This window comes from Bos taurus, chromosome 22 (assembly GCF_002263795.3).
Source record: "Bos taurus isolate L1 Dominette 01449 registration number 42190680 breed Hereford chromosome 22, ARS-UCD2.0, whole genome shotgun sequence".
Lineage (NCBI taxonomy): Eukaryota > Metazoa > Chordata > Mammalia > Artiodactyla > Bovidae > Bos > Bos taurus.
This window is the reverse complement of record NC_037349.1, coordinates 12,413,808-12,427,514: the sequence shown is the minus strand read 5'-3', so window position 1 is coordinate 12,427,514 and position 13,707 is coordinate 12,413,808. Positions and strand designations below refer to the sequence as shown.

General features: G+C 39.9%; 1 protein-coding gene across 1 annotated transcript in view; it reads right to left on the bottom strand.

Annotated features, from left to right (window-relative positions):
* Positions 1–13,707, bottom strand: part of WDR48 (WD repeat domain 48) — a 52,727-nt gene that overhangs the window by 2,445 nt on the left and 36,575 nt on the right. The window contains 7 exon segments of the mRNA NM_001076524.1: positions 174–366; positions 1,935–2,011; positions 4,363–4,450; positions 5,388–5,493; positions 7,603–7,698; positions 10,063–10,159; positions 10,471–10,578. Coding sequence (NP_001069992.1) covers positions 174–366; positions 1,935–2,011; positions 4,363–4,450; positions 5,388–5,493; positions 7,603–7,698; positions 10,063–10,159; positions 10,471–10,578 — 765 coding nt within the window.

Sequence of the window (13,707 nt, the reverse complement as noted above, 5' to 3'; positions counted from 1 at the left end):
AAAAGGCCTCACAAATAGGTGGGAGACCCGGCGCTCCTTACAGTCTCTCTAAAAACAGAAGCCCTCCCCCGACCCCTGCAAGGCAACAGATCTGGAAACCACAACCCTACCACATTAGGAAATTCTGAGCACCAGCACTGGAAACAAGGGGGCAGTGTCCTCAATCCATTTACCTGGTCCTGGCACAAAAGCTCAATTTTCTCCTCTGCCAATACAGCAATATCCTCCTCTTTCTCCTGTTCTCCTGGTTTTTCATTATTAGAAGAGCTAGTGGTTTGAGACTCATTATCCAAGTTGATGATTTTCTCATAGACGTGTTCCATTACTTTCCGGACTTGAAGCATGTCACTAGCAGAAAGTCGGTCCCTGAAAAAGGCAAGGGCAGATGGTGACATCAGGAAATCACTGGATATTCTCTCTCCCATTTTCTTTGGTGATAACATTTGATAAGGCTAAATCATACCACAGAAACATAAACCAATACATGTTCTTAGGCATTGCTTTAATCCATTTTTAGAATTCCCAACAGATTTCTTATAGTGTCATCTCCTAAGACAGATTATGTGCAAATAAGTGAGATTATATACGTAAAGAATAGCCTTCTAGGTTCTATTCCCTTAAACACTTTCCCAAAGCATGGGCAAACTGAATGCCCCTGAAAGGGAAGGCAGCCCCTGGTGCTCATTAGGCTCTGATGATGGATGTACCCATTTCTCCTATAGTCAAGACCTTGAGTTTCAACTGCCTGTCTGATCTCCAAACCCACCAACCCAACAGCTCCCGCCAATGTCCCAAAGGCATCGCAAACACTACATGTCCAAAACTAGATTCAGCAACTTCCTTATCCCCAAACCTACTTCTGTATCTCTGACATCAGTTAATAATGGTCAAATCAAGTAGCTCAGGCTCATACTTTAAAAGCCATCTTGAACTTCAATCATTAAACACTGCTGAAGTGCTATCCAGAGCTTGCTTTAAGATCATCCTCTGTGTCTGAGTGTGAGTGTGAGTGTGTGTCTGAGTGTGTGTGTGTGTGTGTAGGCAGGGGGATTCAGTGGGAGGGAGGGAGTAGAGGTATAGATGACACAATGTTTAGCCATACGCTGACAATTACTTAAGCTGTTTGATGGGATAATGAGGTTCATTCTTCTTTTCTTTTTTGTGTATATGTTTGGAAATCTAACAATATCTTATGTAAGCTCCTACTTCCACATCCCTGATCAAACCATTTTCTGGACCTGAAATATCTTTCTTTTGACCAACCTTACATGTCCAGCTCAAATTCCATGTCCTTCAAGAAACCTTTCTGGAAAGCTATAGTCACAGATTCATTTCTTCCCCCTACACTTGTCTTTCCCTAAGTATCCATAAAAGCAGTTATTATACACAGAGTGTGTCCTAAACTATGAATATGGCAAGAGACAAAATCATGTCTTATTTTGAACATCTGCAACTGGCCACAGTAGGTACTTTGTAAACGGTTAAATTATATAAACTTTCAATATTATGAAATTAGCCTAAGATCTAGTACTTGCCTCCTGTGCAAGAAATGTAATCGTAACGAATAAAAAAATATCTCTGGTAATTAATTAAATCCAACCCAGGGATCGAACCCAGGTCTCATGCATTGCAGGCGGAGTCTTTACCAGCTGAGCCACCTGGGAAGCTCAAGAATACTGGAGTGGTATCCCTTCTCCAGTGGATCTTCCCGACCCAGGAATCGAACCAGGCTCTCCTGCATCGCAAGTGGATTTTTTACCAGTTGAGCTACCAGGGAAGCCATACTTTGTAAATGGTTAAATTATATAAACTTTCAGTATTATGAAATTAGCCTAAGATCTAGTACTTGCCTCCTGTGCTATAAATGTAATCATAAGGAATAAAGAAATCTCTGGCAATTAATCAAAGTATTGCACGACACTCCATTTACTTACTTTTTTAAGGTTTTTGCTCCTGAAGATGCATGAGGTTGGAGGTAGAAAGGAATTTTGTTGAATTTGGGCATATTTTTCTGAAATATTAAAAGTGAAAAAAGGTAAAATAGTTTCTGTTAGTTGATAAACTAAAATGATGTCAATACTTGTGAAAACATGATTCATAAGTTAATCACTATTGTACATTTAAAAGTGACTTTCTATGAAATTTATAGTAAGCTATCAAATTATGTCAACCTTAGAGAAAGGATATCAGAAAAGTATAAAGTTTCATTTTGTAATAAAACAAAGACAAATTATATGCAGTGTCAGGAGCAATATAAAATTGCAGCATGGCTCTTCTCAAATAAAAATTCAAGGTATTAAAGAGAAACAAGCTTTATTTTAATTCTTTAAGCCATACAAACCAAAATCTCAAGTCTACATTCAAATGCCAGAACAAAAATTTAAGTGTCTTTAGAGAAACCCACAACATTCACTTTTGAGAAAAACCATACACGCTATGCCGGTAAGGTCCATTATCCACCTGGAAAGGTCAATCAAGTCCTCCTAACTTGCTTTACCTCTGACATCAGAGTGAGGTCTGAGGTTTCAAATACGAGTGGAAAGTTCAGCCAACCACCTAGATGTCCACATGATGTAAACCATACACTTAGATAAAGGATAAAACTAATCGGTCATCTTTGCTATGGGGATTAATCCCCCTTTGAGCCTCCATGTCATATCCTCTTTGGAGGTTTCCTCCGGGGAATAAGCCACAGGCCTAAAGTCAGCAATGCATCCAAGTGAGTTTCACAGTCAAAAGAATTAGTGGTTTATGGGGAGCTCAAATTTAGAGAAGACTAGAATATCCATGAGGTGTCAGACTGGCTTTAAGTTCTTGGAAGTTTATCTGGGACAGAAAACAAATTTTCTAGAAGGTTCTAGAGATTAAATCTCTTTTCATAAGGCTTTAAATAGACAAAAAATTGGTCAATAGCGTATAACTAGAAACAGACCTATTTGTGTATAGGAATTTAGTGTATGATAAAACAGCATTTCAAATTAGTAGGAAAAGTTTAGATGATTCAATAAATTGTGTTGACACACTGGCTATCCATTTGGAGAAAGTTAGCATCTTACTTCACTTCACACCAAACAGAATACATTCACCAAATAGAATAAATTCTAATACTTTAATGATCTACATACAAACTATTATCATAAACATACTAGAAGAGAACACAAGAAAACATTTTTGCTACTCTGGAGTGGGAAATACTTAAGTAAGACATGAAACTCACAGACATAAAGGATTAATCTGGTCATATAAAAATTAAAACTTTTTGCCTGCCAAAGGACATCATGAGCAAAGTAAAAATTCAATCGAGAGGCAAGAGAATGGTCAAAGGGTTAATATTCAATATGAAGAACTATTACAAGTCAATAAGAAAGACAAATAACCCAATAGAAAGTCGAGTAAAGAATACAAACAGGCAATTTACAAAAGAAATAAAAATGGCCACTATGAAAAGATGCTTAACCTCATCGTAAGTTAAAAAAAATTAAATCAATGAGATAATACGTCTATCTTTCAGCAAAGATTCTAAGTATCCAGCATTGGTGAGGGTGTGGGGTACTGGGCACTCACACACTGTTGGTGAGAGTGTAAACTGGTATACCCTTAGTGGAGTGCAATTTGGCAGTATCTATTGAAATTTAAAATGTGCATACCCTTTGATCCAGCAATTCCACTTCTAGGAATTTACCCTAAAAAGTACACAAAGATATATATACAAGGATGTTCACTGAAGCATTGTTTGTAACAGAAAACATTGGGTACAACCTAAATGTCCATTAATAGGGACTGGCTAAATAAATCATGGTACATTTATACAACGAAACACTATGCAGTTGTTAAAAAGAAGTGATCCATATACTGATATGAAGAAATGTCCAAAATATATTTTTAAGTGAAAAACAAAACAAAAAAACACACCCAAGTTGTAGAACAGTACAGAACAGTAGCTTCTGTGCAAAATAAAATGATCTATATATGGATTGCATATATCTAGACACACATAGATAGACACAAATAATATATACTTGTGTATGCACAGAAAAAGGTACTGAAGGCTTGGCATTAAGCTATTAATATTTACTACCTCTGGGAAGAAGAATAGGAAGTGAATGGAAGAGAGTGTTTGGAAAAGGATGGGAATTTAACTTTATTCATTTATTATTTTCTTTGATAAGCACATTTTATATATTAAAAATAAAGATAGAAAGAGATATAATATTTCTCTGCAGCTTTGGAACTGCACAGAAGCAGAAAAGGATTCCACATGGCAGTCTAGTTTCAATGAAAGATTATACAATCTAATGCAGTTAATTTTCTTCATGATTTGGAAAAAAATAAGAGGACAAAGTGGGAGTGGAGGACACTTACATCCACAGTGATGTCAATTACCCATTGTGGCACCGTCTCATTAAGAAGCATGGACTCAGTCTCACCCCCAGAATCTCGGCAGAGCAGCCTAAACATAATCCATCATGTAGTAAGTGACAAAATAAGCACGGATCCCAATATCACTGTCATTAAATGTTAGAGGGAGGGACCTTATAGAGTTCATTCAGGATAACCCCCAATTGACAGCTGAGGAAATAAAGTAGAAGGCAGGCAGAATGACTCATTCTGCGAAGAGTGAAAGCAAGCTGTAAAACTCAGGCTCCCAGATTCCGAGGCCAGACATACACTACGGCTGCCTATTGGGGCCCCTGGGTGAGGACAGGAAGCTGGGTGTAGGCAAGGCACTTGAGGTCGCCCAGAAGTGCTATGGTGCATGGGACTCCACACACAATATGGGGTCAGGATGTTTTCAGTAACTCCTCTCAGGAAATCACCATAGAGTTCTGCTCTCAAGGGCAAGACAAATAGCCTTCTTACTTCTGGCCCATGGCTTTCTCCCATGACATTTCCTGGGCCTTGGCTGGCAACTTGGAGGTGAAGCCAGTCTAGCACTTGCCTGCAGGCCCTCATGAAGGCCTGCCTTGCACCTCACGTCGAGCCACTGTTGGGCACGACAGTTTCCAGGAGCAGCCCAGTCCATCTCCCCTGGCCTGGTCTGAGGGAAGTTATCTACTCAGATGTTGTCCTGTGGGTGGGGACTTCTGGTGAAGTCATCTGTCCCCTCACCCTGGCGGTCTTGCTGGTTAAGTGAGAAAAAGCATTTCCTGCAGAAACCACTAAGAAGCTGCCTTGAGGCAAGGTTATCAACCTCCACAAGGTATCAACCTCATTTTATCACTAGAGGCTCAGCTCTCAATTAAGATGGGGTCTAATAGCATCAGACACTTAACTATTTCAGGGAGGTGAAAAACCAAAACCCAGACACCCCTAGAAATTAATAGACATTTGCTTGAATCAAAACTTCAGGGCAAACAGGATGCACTCTTAGCCCTTCTTACCCATACCTGAAGAGGGTGCGACCTCCAGCTTCGCCAAAGATCACAGGGGTGTGTGGGGGCACTTGAAAGTAGCCATTTCCTTTCTGTACTCGGTTCTCCTGCTCCCCATTTACTAGGAAAAGATGTAGATGGCGTCAGTACCCAGAGTCAGTGCTAACAACACAGATTCTAAACATTCTGTTTCCACAGGACCCAACCATTGCAAGATTTTAAAGTCACAAAGTACTGTAAGTTAGCTAGAGATGGAAATAAAGGTAAAAAACAAAGTTAAGTTCCTGAAAATAAGAAATACGGCAATGTGCGACACACCTCATGAGAGGTGATTACATTTTAGAGGAGATTAATGTTTGAGATTTAAAACAAAAACATAACCATCTACTTCAGCCTCAGGGCAGTCTAGAACAGTCTCTTTATAAAGGATGATATGCTCTTTTCTTTGGTGCTGGGGGGTGGGGATTGGTAAAACACCAAGCACAGAGAAATTTGTGTCAGAAAAAAAAAATTTATATTTAATGGCAGCCACAACTAATGGTATTAGTGAAAAACAAAATCTCAAAGAGGTCATAAACTCATTTTTATTGCTCTTTGCAGATTTCATTTCAGTCAGCTCTCCGCAGCTGACTCCTCCTTGTTCATAACCACTTTCTGAAGGAATCTGGAAGCAATCTCGCCCTCTGCAACCCAATAGCACTCTCTCACAGCACCAACTCTGACCACACAATGCAGATGTAAGCGGTGCTTTGTCCAACCAGAATGCTAGTCCCTGAATGGAGGGATCCATGCCCATCTATCTCTATTATCTTCACTTACAACTCATTATAGGCCTCCGAAAACTGGAGGTGCCCACCTCGTACGACCAAGCAGTCTGAGGGTCCACTGTGTGCCGTGCAGGTCCAGCAGGATTACCAGCCAGGTAGTGTGTGCCATGTCCTGAGCCTGGCTCAGTCCTGCCCTGCCTTCACTATGCCAGTTTGATTTTAAGGATGATTTGGCGTTCCTGTGACTTATTCTTTACTCCCCCAACCAAAGTCTGCCTTCAAGAGATGCTGCCTGTAGCCCTTTGTTTTGATTACTTAGTCTTTATTGGCTCCTTGGGCCTCCGAGGGCACCCTGTCAGGTTACAGATGGAGAAAGACAAGTCAAGAACAGGAAATGGTATGCCCACAGCTGCTTTGCTGATAAAATGGCAGAGCCCATAGCAGAACTTAGCTTTCTTGACCCTCTGTGAGCAGATCTTTCCACTGACTCTGGCTCACAGTTCACTGCACAATTCAGAAGGGGAACGGAGCGAGCCAGGTAACAAAAGAAACGCCATCATATGTGGGGTCAGTGCTCTCTCTTTGACAGGGACATCAGGACACTGGCTTACGGAAAGGCATGCCATCCTTGCAAAACAGATTTAAACTCCAAAAATGATTCTGGATGAAATCAGTCGGCCACAACAAAGTCTCTGGCAGGAGGGCTTCATCACTGCTGACCACCACAAACAGGCAATCTTCAGAGAATCTTTAGCAGAGCAAGTCCTCAGTAGCAGGAACTCAAGGTTATATATCAACTGTGATATTTTAAGTTTTTTCCCCTCCTTTTTTTAATCAGACTGAGCCAAACTCATATGTTCCAAATTCTCCAGTGCTGCACAGTGAGTTACTGCCACTGCTTTTGGCACACACAGCTTCGGAATGTCCTCAATGACATTAATTCTTTACACATACTCAGTCACTTACCCTGGCACTTCTGAGTTGGGAGCTGATTTTTTGAGCCAATATCAGGTAGATCATCAGACTAGGGAATATCTACCTTTCAGGCCAATGTGAAGAATGCCTCACAAGGACAAACCTGGCTTTCCAATGCAGCTCAATAGCTAGCTTTGGAGGTAAATCCAGCAGGTCCACAGACACCTGGAGAAATACTGTTAGAATAAACCTGCTAAGAGCTGCCTGCTTTCAAGGACAAAGGTCACCTGAATACACAGGACTGATTCCATGTACCTTGTGTAGTGTCATTAATTAGAAGTTCTTTGCTATCTCAGTTGAGACTGGATGGACATTCTTTAGCGTGCAGAAGGGAGGGCAAGAAAGTGGGCATACCACAGCTATTTATTATGTCATCCTTTAGCAAATGCTTAAAGAATTTTTTTTTTTAAATTCTCAGGATAACAATCTAAATATCCTTAACTTCAGAGTAATTTTAAAACCCCTTATTCTAATATAAAAATACGAACCGTGATTTACTTCATTTTCTTCTTCATCTATTGGATTCACATGTGTCCTAGGCCAATATTCTAGGAGTGCCTGGAGTAAAAGCCCTCCTAAGTTCACTGCAAAAGAGTCAATTCAAAAGAAAAACAGAAAAGAGAGACATTAGTTTTAACTTAAAAGTAGAGGGAAAGCAATAAAAATGAAAAGTTTCCACATATTCTGATGTTACATTCTTAACCCAATGCCAAAGATGTCTAAAAGCAAGACTTCACGTATTTCACAAAGTCTATTAAAATTTCATCTTACAATGTTTAAAGCAGTGATAATATCAAGCAAACAGATATTCTATTTGGTTATTCAGATATAGCTATTCTTTGAAAATGAATAAACAACAACAGAAATTGTATTCTTTAAAGGGTTATATCCATATAAAGCCACTATATTTTGTATATATATCAGTTATTTCTACAGGCTACAATCTTAGAAGAATACTGATCAAAGGTATAATTAATAAAATATAATAGACCCTTATGAAGATAAGTCTCTTCTCAACATACACAAAAATTAACTCAACAAGGTCTAAAGAGATGAATGTAAGACGTGAAACCACAATAATCCTAGAAGAAAACACAGGCGATAAGCCTACTGACAATGATATTGGTGGATGATTTTTTTGGATCTGACACCAAAAGCAAAGGCAATGAAGGCAAAAGTAAGTAAGTGGAACTATATCAAACTAACAAGCTTTTACAGAGCAAAGGAAATCATCAACAAAATGAAAAGGCGACCTACTGAACAGGAGAAAATATTTGCAAATTATTTATCTGAAATGGGTTAATATCCAAAGTATATAAAAAATTCATACAACTCAATAGCAAAAAAATGGAAAAATCTGACTAAAAAATTGGGCAGAACAGCTGAATAGACATTTTTCCAAAGAAGACATACAGATGGCCAACAGGTATATGAAAACATGCTCAACATCACTAATCCCAGGGAAAGGCAAATCAAAACCACAATGAGCTATCACCTCACACCTGTCAGAATGGCTGTTAATAAAAAAGATGATAAACAACAAATGTTTGAGAGTATGAGGAGAAACAGGAACCCCTGTGCACTACTGATGGGAATGTACGTTTGTGCAGACACTGTACAAAACAGTATGGTGGTTCCTCAAAAACAAAACTATCATATCTAGTATGCTGCTGCTGCTAAGTCACTTCAGTCGTGTCTGACTCTGCGTGACCCCATAGACAGCAGCCCACCAGGCTCCCCTGTCCCTGGGATTCTCCAGGCAAAAACACTGGAGTGGGTTGCCATTTCCTTCTCCAATGCATGAAAGTGAAAAGTGAAAGTGAAGTCGCGCAGTCGTGTCCGACCCTCAGCGACTCCATGGACTGCAGCCTACCAGGCTCCTCCGTCCATGGGATTCTCCAGGCAAAAGTACTGGAGTGGGGTGCCATTGCCTTCTCCGATCTAGTATGCTACTTCTGAGTATTTATCTGAAGCAAAGGAAAACACTAATTTAAAAAGATATATGCACCCCCATGTTAACTGAAGCATTATTTACAGAAAACCTCATTGTCCATTGATGGATGAATGGATAAAGAAAATGTGATACACACACAAAGAAATATTATTCAGTCATAAAGAAAATTAAGTCTTGCCATTTGTGACAACAAGGATGAACCCTGAAGGCCTTATGGTCAAGCGAAATATGTCAGACACAGACAAATGCCATATGATCCCACTTACATGTGGAATCTGAAGCCAAAAAAGCAAAAAAACCCAGAGCTCATACAAACAAAGAACAGACTGGTGGTTGCCGGATGTTGCGGGGTAGGAGTAATGGAATGGGCAAAGTGGGCGAAGGGAGTCAAAACGTATGAACTCCCAGTTATACAATATATTCGTCACGGGCATGTGACATACAGCATGGCGACTATATTTACTAATACTGTATTGCACATTTTAAAGTCGCTAAGAGAGTAGATCTTAAAAAGTCTCAAGAGAAAAAACTTTCTATACATGGCGACAGATGTTAACTATTAACTAGATTTACTGTTGTGATTATTTTGCAATATATACAAATACTGAATCATTATCCTGTACATCTGAAACCAACACGATATGTTAGTTATACTTCAATAATTCTTTTTTTTAATTGGAGGGGGAAAAACTGTTTCCTAGCTTCACTTATCCTTACCTAACAGATTTTCAGAATGCTTTAAGGGTAGAGAGTATGCTGCATGTTTAATTGTTAAAGCTAAGTCATACACTGTGAGAAAACTCAAGATCCCAAAACACTTAAAATGGAATATTGTCCATTTTCATATGAGAAAATAATATAGATTTCTTGAAAAATAGTTTTTAAAAAACCCAAATATTGTTTATAAACAAAAAAGATGAGCATATAGCAAAAACCCAGCACAGATCTACCTACTCTTTTGGAAGGAGGCAGGGAAGGAAGGACACAAACTCACATTTTGGATCCGACCCATCGGGGCTGCTGAAGCCAGCATCTTTTGCAGAAACCCAAGCAGCAAAGCAGTCACTCTCATCCAAAGTAATTGTCAACATCTGTCAAAAGAGAAAAATTGCTTAGTGGCATTCTATTTGAATACATTCTTCAAGTAAGTCTCTAAATCCTTATTTATTTGCACTATTTGACTAGAGTGCTAAGCCACAGATTCAGAATCAAAATGTGTTTCGTGAGATTCAATGCAACTACAATTTAATATACTGGGATATGAAAAGGCATTTAAACTGCATAAAACCTTCTCCTTTCAAACTTAAAGACACAGGACTCCACAACTAATAATACTTAATTCTCAGCTATAAGAGAAATTTTCAACTATCCCAAATTGCACAAATATCAACTGCTAACTTACCCCTGTTTTTAAGTCTACTGAGAACCAATTTGGTACATATACCATCTTAAATCTTTTCTTAATTTCATCTTCAAAATCCACTTTGCCCAAATCTTCAACTTTACATGCCTATACATCAAAAAGAAAGTATGATAATTATTACTATTAAGTGGTCAATTGATTTGACTCTGACTTAGCTACTCAAAATTTTACACATTTGCCTAAATAAAATGGAGATTAAAATATGTTTCAGAAAGAATGTCATCAAACATTTTTATCTTAAAGCGTTTACCTTTAAATAACTACCTCCTAGTAAAATTTTAAATTAAAGAACCACAAAATGCTCTTTTTTTGAAACTGTAATTTAATTTTGCTGACATTGATATAACATACCACCACACTTATCTGTAACCAATGTCAAAAGAAGGGGAAAAAAATCTTGAAGGAACAAAAAGCAGTTTGTAAGCACTTTAAGAGAACTATGAAGCTACCTTCAGATAATAGGTATAATATAGGCAGCAATCTTAAATTTCTCTTTCTTATTCATTCCCTAAATACCTATGCTCCCCAAAGGTATGTTCCAAACTTCATCTGGTGCCATGGAGCATCTCCAATCAGCTCATCTCAATTCTGAACTTCTGAACCACAAGACAGAATGTTCCCTCTACCTCTTCTTCCTAACAGCAACCTGGCTCGTTCCTGAGGGTCCCATCTCACCAGCCATCTTCTCAAAGGGTGACTCATGTCTTCTCCTATATCCCATAATTCCCTAATGGCATATAGAGACCATGATTCCACCATCACTATGTAAAAACTCTTTGAGCCCGTATCATTCAGCTGCAGTAAACTGTATCCCCTTTTCCTCACTGCCATCTAGTAATCTCTGTGGTTACTGTCCCTCATTCACTGGCAACTTGAGCCTGGCTCAATGTCTTGCAACCCATCTTGCGATCTTGCTTGTTTCCTGGACAACATCAACATTCACGTGGACAACACACAGGTAGGTCATCGCGGCCTCTGGAATCCTTGACAGTAATCCCACTATAAATGGGACAGTTACTCACGCCGCCTGGAACTTGTTTCCTCAGTTTCCCACAACATCTTTGTTAAATCTCTACTTTCCTCCTATTTCTGACCTTGCCGCCACCACCACCTCTTACTGCCCTCAGCACATGACTCTGACCTCTACTCCTTAAAAAAGAGAAGCCTCAACAAAATCCCCTTAACTTTCTGCTACTGTTCTTCCCGGTGCAAGGAAAAAGGTGCCCCTTCTTGCTGGACCTGGACCGCCTCATCTCTTGCGTCTTGGGGGCCTTGTACCATCATCTACCCTCTTATGTCTTTACTGGCTTTTCCCCACAGTGAACCATGATCAAATTTCTCCCATCTTAAAAATACCTTAACACCCAAACAAAACCCTCCGACCTTTTCATCTCTAAATCTTCTCCAGTCACTGCCTCTTCTGCCTATCTCACCAGTCAAATATCATCAAGATCAGATCAGATCAGATCAGTCACTCAGTCATGTCCGACTCTTTGTGACCCCATGAATCGCAGCACTCCAGGCCTCCCTGTCCATCGCCAACTCCCAGAGTTCACTCAGACTCACGTCCATCGAGTCAGTGATGCCATCCAGCCATCTCATCCTCTGTCATCCCCTTCTCCTCTTGCCCCCAATCCCTCCCAGCATCAGAGTCTTTTCCAATGAGTCAACTCTTCGCATGAGGTGGCCAAAGTACTGGAGTTTCAGCTTTAGCATCATTCCTTCCAAAGAAATCCCAGGGCTGATCTCCTTCAGAATGGACTGGTTGGATCTCCTTGCAGTCCAAGGGACTCTGAAGAGTCTTCTCCCACACCACAGTTCAAAAGCATCAATTCTTGATTGTCTCTATTCAAATTCTATTTCTTCACCTCCAAAACACTACTCAACCCACTCCATCTGGCACCAACTGTTCTCAGACACCATCCTCTTCATTGACTAGATCCACATGCATACTCCATTCTGTTATCTCATGCAAACTCTCAGCAGGCTAGCTTAGCTTACCACAAGCTCCTTTCTGAGACATTTAGTCCTTGAGCTGCCACTGGCTCTGAGCATTCTTACCCCTTTTTTTATTATACATCTTTTTGGCTTCTTTTTCTAAAATTTCTTGAAATGGAGATGATTTGGTTTCTTCTATTTTCAGTATAGATGTAATTCTTGGAAACTGACCTTCTCATGGATCCAATTATAATCCACAGACGATGATAGCCGAGCCCATTTCTCCAGTCCAGCTTTCTCATCCGTACATTAGGTTGTACAGGTCTCTGCCCAGCAAACACCTCTACCCAGACATCCCACAGAAACTCAAATCTGTTACCTTTCTCAGCATGTCCATTTCCCCCAATAACCCTTTTTCCTCTTATCTCCCCTGTAACACTTTGACACTAACCCGGAAGCCAAGCACTGATCTCTGTCCCTTCCCTTTCTTCCTGTGTATTTAGTCGCTCAGTCGTGTCTGACTCTCTGCAACCCCATGGACTGAAGCTCACCAGGCTCCTCTGTCCATGGGATTTTTCAGGCAAGAGTATTGGAGTGGGTTGCCATTTCCTCCTCTAGGAGATCTTCCTGACCCAGGGATCGAACCTGCACCTCTGTGTCTCCTGCATTGAAGGCAGATTCTTTACCACTGAGCCATAGAGAAAACATCACTCTTACCCACAGGCCTAAATATCTAATTATTCAATTTTTTTTTTTTACCCCTGCTTGTTCCCACCCTACTCCAGAGGAATATGATATTTCACTGTATTAGTGCAACAACCTCCTAATTATAATGTGTCAGTCATTACAATAAATACTTCTCAAACATCCCCTTAACATTACCAAGAAATAGGTTAAGACCCAGATTTTAGGAATAAAGACAAAGGTAAGAATATTCTGGAGATCATTTGGCTGGCAGGTGGCAGAGCCAAGGTCAGAATGCAGCTCTGTTCAACTCTGAGCCTATGGTCCTAAAACCACTCCTGACTTCTGTACCTTTGTTTAAAGTCATGTCTATTTTGCTTGATCATTTGATCTTAAAACCTCAAGGTCTCATATCTGGATATGGGACACTGCCAGGGACACAAAAATGCCAATGATGATGCATGTCAGCGTAGTACCCCATCTGATAGAACTACCTCCCATTTAGATAGCAGGACTCTACCAGGACTCCAGCTAGTTAGACAGTTTTCCTGCTCTAAACTCATCTAAGAATCTTTAGTAAGTGCTAAAAAAAAC